The sequence below is a fragment of the Orycteropus afer genome, unplaced genomic scaffold (assembly GCF_000298275.1).
Source record: "Orycteropus afer afer isolate SDZICR_OR568_19922 unplaced genomic scaffold, OryAfe1.0 scaffold00232, whole genome shotgun sequence".
Classification (NCBI taxonomy): domain Eukaryota; kingdom Metazoa; phylum Chordata; class Mammalia; order Tubulidentata; family Orycteropodidae; genus Orycteropus; species Orycteropus afer.
In genome coordinates, this window is record NW_006921819.1 from 217884 (window position 1) to 230281 (window position 12398).

At 38.6% G+C, this 12398-nt stretch overlaps 1 protein-coding gene across 1 annotated transcript in view; it reads left to right on the forward strand.

The window, feature by feature from the left end:
- Nucleotides 1–12398, forward strand: part of RAB31 (RAB31, member RAS oncogene family) — a gene marked incomplete at its 5' end in the record, with an annotated part of 209630 nt that overhangs the window by 94960 nt on the left and 102272 nt on the right. Inside the window, 2 exon segments of the mRNA XM_007948920.1 lie at nt 1736–1763; nt 1766–1841. Of these exon segments, the coding sequence (XP_007947111.1) occupies nt 1736–1763; nt 1766–1841 (104 nt within the window).

A 12398-nucleotide genomic window follows, 5' to 3' on the forward strand; every position in this document is an offset into this window, starting at 1 on the left:
CTGAAATGAGATCTCATAGGACAGAGATCAGGGATACCAAAAACAAACCAAACTCACTGCTGTTGAGGCGAGTCTGACTCATGGCGACCCCTCCTTGGGTTTCCGAGGCACTATCACTACAGAAGTAGATTGCCCAGTCTTCCTTCTGAGGAGTGGCTGGTGGGTTTGAACCACCAGCCTTCTGGTTAGCAGTCAAGTGCCTTAGACACTATGTTACCAGAGCTCCTGTGATCAGGGATAGTGGCCACTATATAATATATTGTTCTTATTTCACCTATTTGTAATGAACCATCTCAGAATTATATGCAAAAGTAAGTAACAATGACCATTTATTTTTAAAATTGACTATTTGTAGAGGCAAGGGCATGTCTTGTTAGTGCTATTTTCAAGAATGTGAACTTTTTAAGAAAAAATCATTTTTAAGTTCTGCATGCTTTATAATGATGAAGTATTTTTCATTAGTATTTCAATCATTCTACTTAAAATGTATATAGATAAATATGTGTGTGTTTGTGTATACATTATGTAAATCTATTTTATGTTATCATATTGAGGCTCTAGCATATCCATTGACAAAAACTGGAGTGACTTGCTGACATTTGTTTTCCCTCCCATGCATATTAAATTAACTTTTTACTTGGGAGTGCTGACTTAGTGCATGAGACCATTAGTTTAATGACTTATTGCTATTAACATTCATGAATTCCTGACCACCTCTACCTGAATGTGATGTATACTTTGGCTCATTTCTTGGAGGAAGGTTGTGAGTAAAGGGCAGAAAGGAAAATAGGACTCAAGTGTGTATATGTGTATGTATTTTTTTCTTTCCTGAAAACAGGAACATCTTTATACCTGTTGAGTCAAGGCTATAATTTTTAATTATTGTTATTTACAGAAAAGAACTACTAATATGATTATCTTAACTTCCTCAAGTTTTAATTTTAGAAACAAAACAAAAAAACAAACCCAAACTCACTGCCATCGAGTTGATTCTGACTCATAGCCAGCCCCATTAGGTTTCTAAGGCTGTAAATCTTCATGGAAGCAGATTGCCTAATCTTTCTTCCATGGAGCAGCTGGTGAGTGCAAACCACTGACCTTTTGGTTAGCAGCTGAAAGCCTTAATGACTACACCACCAGAGCTCCTAATTTTATTTATTTATTTATTTTAAAATTTTTATTTTTATGGGGATTTGGGTGAAAATTTACAGAGCAAATACACTTTCCATACAGCAGATCACATACATTTTGTATCATGACATTGACCACTATTTAGCACAATGCAACATCTCCTCTCCCACTTCCTCCCGATAGGTACCACTCCTTAATTTTAGAAAGGAACCTTTTATAGGTTATTTAAGTATGCTTTAGGAGCCCTGGTAGAGTAGTGGTTAAACATTCAGCTGCTAACAGAAAGGTTGTCAGTTCAAACCCACCAGCCATTCTATAGGAGAAAGATGTGGCAGTCTGCTTCTATAAAGTTTTATAGTCTGGGAAACCACATAGGGTAGTCCCACTCTGCAGGGTCATCGTGAGTCAGAATTGACTCTATGGCAACATGTGGTGAAATATGACTTACCAAAGGTTAAATTTTGTGCCGAGATAGTATGTTAATCTAAATGAATCTCCTGAAAATCTTATTTCTCCGCTAAATTGTATTGATTGTGTGTTTCTTCTTGGTTGAAATATTGCACTGACTGGTATTTCCAATAATTTGTTTACACTTTTAATTTAGGATTCATTTCATACCTTGAAGAAATGGGTTAAGAACTGAAAGAACATGGTCCAGAAAACATTGTAATGGCTATTGCTGGAAACAAATGTGATCTCTCAGATATTAGGTAAGATACACTTAAAAATTTTTCATGTGTTAGCTGTCTTCCATCCTTGAAGTCTGTGTATAAAAAGATATTATACCTGTGGTGTTAGGTCTGCTTTCATTGTAGTGATTTAACAGATAACTATTTGCTTGTGCTAGTCACCAGAGCATTTATTTAACTTAAGTAAAATTAAGAGAACATGATAGAGAAATGCAAATTTCCTATCCATAAATTAATGAATATTAAAATCAAATCATAACAGGGTTATGAGCTAGATTGCTTTATTCCTTTTATTATATTTTCTGTAATTATTATATTACTACTACCATTTTAATAACACTCATATGGTAAGATGTTTTATAATTCTTAACATTTTCCATTAGATCCCTGTTTGTTTTAGTTCTAGACTTTAGCTAGACCTTTAGAACTTTAGTCAAGTATCTATAATCTCATTTTGTCTTAAGATCTGAATCTTAGAGCAATGATCCATTGTAGATGAACACTTTGACTTCCCCAGAGAATGGATCACTGAACTTCTTTTGTCTGGAGAAAGGTTTGTAGGATCCAGTCCAGATGGATTAAACATTTGATGATAGCTTTATCTAGCCTGATAAACTAGTTCTTTTATTAAATAAATGTTGTGAAAAAAGGAAATAGTGATTTTGTGTTATCTCTATCCTCCTTGTAAATTTATTCTCAGAGATTCCAGTAGTTGATTTTTATAAAGACATCTTCATCATGCTTTGGGTTTTGCTAATCCAAATATGATTAAACCACAGTTAAATAAAGAATGAAGATGGATCTTATAAAAATTCTTAACATGGCATTTGACAAATTGCTCTGTTTCTTTGGGACTTCAAAAGCTTTATGTCAAATTGCATTATGTTGGTTTATAATAACAGCCATATACACCACATATCATTTGTGTTTCTGGGGGCTGGATAAATCTTTAAACACTCCAGACTTAATTCAGATACCTACTTTCCTTACTGTAATCCTAAAACAGCTTGCTTGTCCATTATTCCTAGCACAATCACTTTAACTTTTGTTATTAGAGGATGTGGGGTGGTAGGTAGCTTGTGTTTGCTGAGAGAAGGCAGTATCATCTAACACTATCTAATTGCAATAAAGGTGCAACTTCAAGTGGAACTAAGCCTTGTGTACTATGGGAGTGTTGATGTGCTAGAATTTAAACAGAAAATGATTTCAACTAAATGGTGCTAATTAGGACTGTTAGTTACATGGAACTGAAACCAGTTGCAATTAATTTCAGCCAAAAAAGGGAATTAATTGGAAGGATACTGGTATCCACATGGCGTAAAATAAGACTACCATTAGTTTTAGGATATGATATGTTTGGGAGAGAGATTGACCTGCATGGAGGATTTCTCCACCCTGTAACCAGGTACCTATGGCTAGAAGTGAGATGGATAAATTATATTAGTTGGGGCATTTTGCAAACTTTACATGCATGAATAAGCTGGGTACAGTTGATTAGAATGTCTGCTGATGAGAATGCAGCATCATTCAGTTCTGAAACTGACCTCACTCTTGTGGCTCAAGTTTTATCCAAACAGTGGGTCTATAAGGTGAACAATAACACTAGGGAAGTATGTACTCCTTAGAACAATCAACCATTCGAGATCAAATGGGTAGCATTTGCTGAGGGACAAAATCTCGAAGGCAGGAGAGGATCAGAAGGAAGGAGGAATGGAAAAGGAAAACACAGGGAGGAAGTGGGATGAGTGATGTTACATTGTGAGGATTGCAATCAATGGCATGAAACAAAATGTGTATGAATTGTTAAATGGAAATCTGATTTGCTCTGTAAACTTTCACCCAAATCACAATAAATAAAAATAAAATAAATAAATAAATATATAGAAAAATGATGACTGCATCCTGTCAAAGGTGGAACATTTACGAGACCTAGAAAAACAAGCTCTGGTAGCATAGTGGCTAAAGCACTTGACTGCTAACCAGAAGGCTGGCAGTTCAAACCCACCAGCCACTCCTCGGAAGGAAGATGGGGCAATCTGCTTCTGCAGTGATACTGCCTCGGAAACCCAAGGAGGGGTGGCTATGAGTCAGGTCTGACTCGATGGTACATAACAACAACAGAAAAACAAGGCAGTCCCATCAAGCTCTCACAAGTTTGACTGTATTTTATTGAGATATACTTGGAAAACCATAAAAATCACCCATTTTAAGTATATAGGTCAGTGAATTTTAGTATATTTAGAGTTGTACAATCATTACCACATCTAATTTTAGAACATTTTGACCCTATGAAATATCTCATACACATTTACTGTCTTCCCCCCAGCCCCAGACGTCCACCAGTCTACTTTTTGTCTCTATACATTTCCCTTTTCCAGAAATTTTGTACAAATGGAATCATACAATATGTGATCTTTTATGACTGGCTTTTTCACTTAGCATAATATTTTTGAGGTTTATCCATGTTATAGCATGAATTAGTACTTCATTTCTTTTTATTGACAAATACTATTCCATTGTTTGGATATGTCACATTTTGTTTATCCATTTGTCTGTTGATGGACATTTGGATTGTTTATATTTTTTGGCTATTATGAAAAATTCTGCTATAGACATTCATGTAGAAATTTTGTGGCAACATTTTTTTTAAGTTTTATTGTGATTTGGGTGAAAGTTTCACAGTACAGTACAACAGCTCTCTTCCCACTTTCTCCCCATAGTTACCTGTTTCCTGTGTCCTTCCCTCCCATGCACTTCTCCCCCTGAGCTGTCTCCCTGTGCATACACAACCCTTTATTCTCCAATGATTGATCTCTCCAAGGAGTGTATCAACCTAATGTAAATGTTCAGCTCAAATGCCTGTATTTTGTTTGGCTGGGAGCCACAGGAGTGGGTTCAATTCCAGACCTGAAGAGTAGTGAGGGGCTATAGTCTCAGGGGTTTTACAGGTTCTATCAGATCAGCAAACTTGGTCCTTTTTTTTTTTTTAGATGATTTTTGGATTTTGTTCCACATTGTTCTCCCACTCTATCCAGGATCTCCTGCATAGACCCCCTCTCCAAGTGGCTGGCAACATACATTTTTATTCCTCTTGGTTATTTATCAAAGAGTGAAATTCCTGGGTCATACCTTTAACAATCTGGGGAACCACCAAACTGTTTTCCAGAATAGCTGCACCATTTTACATACCTATGAGCATTATACAAGTGTGCCACTTTCTCCACATCCTCACTAATACTTATTATCTGTCTTTTTAATGTAGTCATCCTAGTAAATGTGAAGTTGTATCTTATTATAATTTTTGTTTGCATTTTCTTAATGACTAATGATGTTAAGCAACTTTGCATTTGTTTATTGGCCATCCATGAATCTTTTTGGAAGAAGTGTCTTCAAATACTTTGCCCATTTTTAAATTGGGTTACTTATGTATTATTGAGTTGTAAGAGTTCTTTATATATCATAGGCACAAGTTCCTTTTCACTGTTTTGGTTGTACCTCTTGAAGTGCAAAAGCTGTATGTCCAATTTATCAGTTTTTCTTTTCATTTCTTGTGCCCAGTCAGTTACTTACTCCAGATCACAAAGATTTAGTCCTGTGTTTTCTTTTAAGTTTTATAATTTTAGTGTTTACCTTTAGGGCTGTGATCAGTTTTTGAGTATGGTGGGAGGTATGGGTCCCAATTCATCTTTCTCTGTGTAGATATCTAGTTGCATCAGCACCATTTGTTGAAAATACTTTTTTTTTTTTTCCTGTTGAATTTTCTTGGCACCTTGGTTGAAAATGAGTTGACCATTAGGGTACAGCCTTATTTTGGGGCTCTTAATTCTATTCAGTTAAGTGTGCTATTATGCCAGTACCACACTGATATATTACTGTATCTTCATAGATGTTTGCAATCGAGGATTGTTAAGTCTTCCAACTTTATTCTTCTTTTCAAGATGATTTTGGCTATTGTGAGTCCTTTGTATTTCCATGCCAACTTTAGTATCAGCTTGTTAATTTCTGCTCACAGGAGGAAACTGGGATTTTAATCTTTAGACCAATTTGGACAGCTACTGTCTTCTTAACAATATTTAGTCTTCCAATCCATGAACATGATGTATCTTTACATTTATCTAGGCCTTCTTTAATTTCTTTCAGCAATATTTTATACTTTCCAACATAGAAGTCTTGCATTATTTTATTAAAGTTATTCCTAAGTATTTGATTCTGCTTGATGCTATTGTGAATAGAATTGTCTTCTTAATTTCATTTATGGATTGCTCATTGCTAGTTTATAGAAATACAATTGGTTTTTGTACATTGGTCTTGTTTCTTGCAACATCGGTGAACTTGTTTATTAGCTCTGGTAGTCTTTTAGTGAATTCCTTATACAAGATTATGTTATGATTTATTTTAGGTAGCTGACTCATGCAGTTGTGGGTGTTGGCAAGTCCAGAATCTGTGGGTTCAGGCTGGAAACTGTTTTAAGAGTTCATGTTGCAGTCTTGAGCCTGAAATCTGTACAGCAGGCCAACAGTCTGAAAAGTTAGCAGAATTCCTATATTATAATCTTGAAGCAGAATTTCTTTTTCTTTTGGAAACCTCAGTTTTTGCTAATAAGGCCTTCAATTCGTTGAATGAGGCTTACTCAACATTATTGAGGGTAATCTCCTTTACTTCAAGTCAACTTATTGTAAATGTTAATCACATCTACAAAATACTTATAGCATAAACAAGCTTATTCTAAAATTTATATGGAAAGGCACAGATATTAGAATAGCTTAAACAATTTTTACAAAGAAGAATAAAGTTATAAGAATCATTCAATTATATATTAAGGTTTACTGTATAGTTATAAAGGAGCTCTCATGGTGCAGTGCCTAAGACATTTAACTGCTAACCAGAAGGCCAGCTGCTCCACAGAAGGAAATTGAGGCAATCTATTTCTGTTAAAGTAATTAAGCAAACTGGTTAAACAAACTGTGGTCAATCCATACTATGGAATACTACCCAGCAATGAAAAGAAATGAACTATTGACACACACAAATTGGATGAATCTCTGGGGAATTATATTGACTGAAAAAAGCAAATCCCAAAATATTTTATACAGTAGGATTCCATTTATATACAAGTTGAAATTTTAAAAATGGAGGACAGATTTGTGGTTTCCATCATTTAGAGTTGGAGGGCAGAAGGGGAAGGGAAGTGAGTGTGGTCATAAAAATGGATCCAAGGGATCCTTATGGTGATGGGAAACTATTTGTTCGGTTACCTAGTGCAGCTCAGACAAAATATACCACAAATGGGATGGTCTTAACAAACAGGAGTTTATTCTCTTACAGTTTGGAGGCTTTAAGTCCAAGTTCAAAGTGCCAGGCTGTAGGGGCTGGATGAAAGCCCTTCAACCTTGGGGTCCAGCTCTGCCTCCTGCTCCTGGCCCACTGGAACTAGAGGCATTTCTTCACTCAGACAGCTGCTGGCTGCTGAGGCTGACAAACCCAAGGTTGACAAGTAAAAAGGCACAGTCCCAATGTTAACAAACCACATGGCAGGCCATTAATTTAAGTCCATTGTAAGTCCCAAGGTCAGCAGAGCATGGCAGGCTGCTGAACAATGACATGGCTACATGCAGGGTCCAAGAGACCATTCCCCAAAGCTTCTCCTTATATATGGGAAGCAGACCACATACCCAAAGCAGCTACTCAGCTGCTTGTAGTAGATCCCACCATGGATTGCCAGTCTCAACATGCAGAATAACTACCACCAGCTGCCCAGCCATTCAACCATGCCCAGCCAAGCTGACACACAAACATAACCACTACAATTCCACCCCTTGTCAACTTGGTACCTGTACAGATCTTCAATGGGTGGTATCTGTACAGGTCTCCTCCACTGGGTGGCTCCTCAACCCTTGGCCTGGCAGGCCCCATTTCTCTCCCTCTTGGGCATGGCAGACCTGCCCCCTCACTTTTAGGCAGCAGCTATGGCTCCATTCCATTGGCTCACATGAACAAACTGCCCCACACTCCAGAACCAAGTTGGTGAAGGTCTGGTTCTTTGAAACCTAGGGGGCTATGGTGTTCCACCCCTAAAGGCCATGGTCCTATCCTTTCAGGCTGAGGCAATTCTGCTTCCATTTCTATGCTTCTGCCAATTAATGCCAAAGGCAACCCACTCCACTAGAAAACTTCCTTCCCAAAAAGCACTTGGCTTTCCTGCTCCATGGGCTGGCCAACCTGCTACTCTATTTCGTGCTGATCTCTTATCAATTAACACCTGAAGGCAACTCACTCTGCCAGGAAACCACCTACCCAGTGGCACCTGGCTTTCTCCTCCATGGGCTGGCAAGCCTATTGTTGTTTGATGCTGGTTTCTGGGCTCTGCTCCTGCCATCTCTTATGGTGGTCTCTTGGCTCTGCTCCTGCTGTCTTTCATGCCAGTCTCTTGACTCTGTTCCTGATGTCTCTCATGCCTTATGCAGAGAACTGCAGGGTCTTGGGTCAAGGATGCACTCCACTCCTGTTTCCACATTTTAAGTATCTGTCAGAGCACCACCCCACTCTCTTGGTACCATATTCTGTTCTGGTTACCTGGTGCCACTCTGACAAGAATATACAACAAATGGTTGGGTGAAGAGAAGGGCAATGTACCAAATGTGAGTGATCAATATGGTGGCATTGAGGAAGAGAAAGACATAGAGAGATACATGGGAGGTACAGACAACAAAGATGAACCCTTTTGCACATACAGTACTCATTGTCAGTGAAGGCAAACATGGTATACGAGTGGATAGATGGGTGGACAGGCTCAACTATTAGGTATGTGTATGAAGTGGGGAATGTATCCAAGAACATGTATAGGGTTGACAGACAATGATCCTATAAGTTTCTGTGAATGATCAGAATTCCCAGGTATATAGTAGAGCTGACAAGGGGCAAGGTTGTAGTCACTGCTTGGTCACAGCCAGCTACACAGAGGGACCGAATAGTGGAACCTGTGGGCTCAGGACCATAATCGCAGGCAACATCAATCTCAATTGGACTAACGTTAATATTATACAAAACATGGTTCCACCTCCTACATTGGCTAGTAGCGACTGGGATCTTGAAAGCTAGCAAGCTGCCATCTAGATGCAATGATGGGTCTCTCCTCGTCCCGAGCAAAGATGAGTGAAGAAAACCAAAATTTCATGGAAACAATTAGTCCTAGCAACTGGTACAACATCCGACCTGCAGCCTATTCAACTATGAGACCAGAAGAACTAGATAGTGCCCAGCTACCACTATCATCCACTTGGAAGGGGATCTATGTCGGAGATCCTTGGTAGAAAGGGAGAACAATGTGGCACAAAACTCAAAATCATTTGGAGAAAAAAAAAAGGAGGGGGGGACCAGGTTTGCTGGTCTGACAGAGCTTGGTGGAACCACTGAGACTATGGCCCCTAGCTGCCCTTCAGATCTGGAACTGAACCCCCACTTGTGGCTTCCAGCCAAACAAAAATCAGGCATATGAGTTGAACATTTATCTGAGGTAGATACACTCCTTGGAGTGAACAATGTTGGTAGAAAGTGGGCTGTTTATGCACAGGGAGACAGCTTAGGGGGCAGGAGTGCATGGAGGGCAGACACAGGGAAGAGGTAACTATCGGGAGGAAGTGCGAGGGGAGCTGTTGCACTGTGGTAAATTGTGGTCAATGTCATGGGACAAAGTGTATGTGAACTGCTGTATGGAAAGTATATTTGCTCTGTAAATTTTCACCCAAATCACAATAAAAAAATTAAAAAAAAAAAAAAAAGAATATACAACAAATGTGATGGTCTTAACAAACAGGAGTTTATTCTCTTACAGTTTGGAGGCTTTAAGTCCAAGTTCAAAGTGCCAGGCTCTAGGGGCTGGGGGAAAGCCCCTCAACCTTGGGGTCCAGCTCTGCCTCCTACTCCTGGACCACTGGAGCTAGAGGCATTTCTTCACAAAGACAGCTGCTGGCTGCTGAGGCTGACAAGCCCAAGGTTGACAAGTAAAAAGGCACAGTCCCCATGTTACCAAACCACACAGCAGGCCATTAATTTAAGTCCATTGTAAGTCCCAAGGTCAGCAGAGCACGGCCACATGCAGGGTCCAAGTGTGCCATAGGCTAGAGACCATTCTCCATGGCTTGTCCTTATATATGGGAAGCAGACCACATACCCAAAGCAGCTACTCAGCTGCTTGTGGTAGATCCCACCATGGTTTGCCAGTCTCATCATGGGGAATAACTACCACCAGCTGCCCAACCATTCAACCAGGCCCAGCCATGTTGACACACAAACATAACCACCACACTATTCAATATCTTTATCTGTGGTTGTGAATACATGAACCTACACAGGTGATAAACTTGTATAAGACAAAAAAATAGAGAAACTGGACTTCATCAGAATTTAAAACTATGCACCAATGGACAGTATCAAGAAAGTGAAAAGATAACTTACACATGGAAGGAAGTATTTGGAAACTCTGTATCAGAGAAGGGTTTAGTGTCCAGAATATATAAAGAACTCTTAAAATTCAACAACAAAGACTAACAAACCAGTTCAAAACTTCAGTTCAAAAATTACCAAAAGACTTGAGACATTTCTCCATAGAAGATATACAAATGCCCAACTAGCACATCAAAAGATGTTCAACATCATTAGTCATTAGGAAAATGCAAATCAAAACCACAATGAGATACTACTTCATGCCCACTAGAATGGCTATGATAAACAATAAACACCCCCCCACACACAAGGAAAAAAAAATAGCAAGTCTTGTCCACTGTGTGGAGAAATTGGAACCTTCCTGCATTGCTGGTGGGAATGTAGAATGGTTCATCTGCTATGAAAAAGTTTACTCCAGTTTCCTCAAAAAGTTAAGCATATGGTTATGATATGACCCAGCAATTCCACTGCTAGGTATATACTCAAAAAAATTGAAATCAGCAAACTCAGATAGACACATGTTCACCAATGTTCATTGCAGTATTATTCACAGTAGCAAACTATGTAAATAGCCCAAATGTCAACAGATGGATAAATAAATGTAGATATATGCACACATGGATTATTATTCAGCTATAAAAAGGAATTAGTTTTGATACATGCTACTATGTACCTTGATTACATTATGCTAAGTAAAATAAGCCAGAACTGCCCCCCCATATATATGATTCCACTTTTATGAAATATCAGAACAAGGAACTCTATCAAAATGAAAGAAATAAAAATGAAAGTGGGTGGCCCTTCCTTCTTCTGAGTCTGTCTTAGTCTGGAAGCTCCGCTGAAACCTGTCCCCCATGGGTGACCCTGCAGGTATTTGAAATACCAGCAGCATAACCTCCAGCCTCACAGCAACATGCAACCCACCACATACAACAGACAGACAGACAAACTGTTGTTGGTGGCAACAAGTAAAATAAGCCAGAACACCCCTCCCCCCAAATATTATATGATTCCACTTTTATGAAATATCAGAATAAGCAAACCTTTCAAAATGAAAGGTTAGTGGCTACCAGAGGTTACCATGGGCTGGGAATGGAGAGGAAATAAGAAGGAAAATTGTATAGAACTTGATATACAAACACTAATGAGTATATAGGAGCTCTGGTAGCATAGTGCCTAAGGCACTTGACTGCTAACCAGAAGGCTGGCGGTTCAAACCCACCAGCCACTCCTCGGAAGGAAGGTTGGGCAATCCTACTTCCGTAGTGATACTGCCTCGGAAACCCAAGGAGGGGTTGCTATGAGTCAGGGGCGACTCGACGGCAAATAACAACAACAACAACAACAATGAGTATATATGAAATTGGGTAAATATAAATAAGATATATGAACTATATTAATGTCAATATCTTGTTTGTGATATTATACTATGGTTTTGTAAAATGTTACCATTAGGAAAAATTGTTCAAAGTATACAAGGGATCTATCAATATTATTTCTTAGAAATACATGTGAATGTACAATGATCTTATTAAAAACTTTAATAAACAAAAAATTGATTTAGATAAAAACTAAGTAAATGTTTGAACAGTGGTGTGTGTGTACATGATATATATATATGGCAAAAGCTGTGAAAGGAGTATGTGATTGACTAAAGTTTTGCATATACCTGGGGTCAAATGATGAATTAAATCATCACCCCACACACCCAGTTTACAAAAGAAAAATTCGATAACTATATTAAAAACTTCTATTTAGCAAAGGGGGAAAGGGGGAGTCTGATATGTTGACCTTTGCCTAGTGCAGTCTGTCAACCACTTTACAGGAATAATCAGATAAATAATAGGACCTGTGTCCCTTATGGTGCATCTGACTGTTGATACCTTTCATGGCAGGGGAATCAGTTTCCTAGTCACCCAGTCTGGCTGCTCCAGATTCTTCCTGCTGGCATGATTTTTCCAGAGAGTTAGCCAGATCTCTAAGCCCCAGACCTTATTCAAGGTTTGACCTTCTTTTACTTTAATCCTAAATCACTTTGCTCTCTGTAATTCCCAGAAGACTATATTTTATTTTTCATTTTGGGGTTGGAGAGGGACGGAATATAAATTTGGGCATGTGTGCGTGTATGTGTGAGAA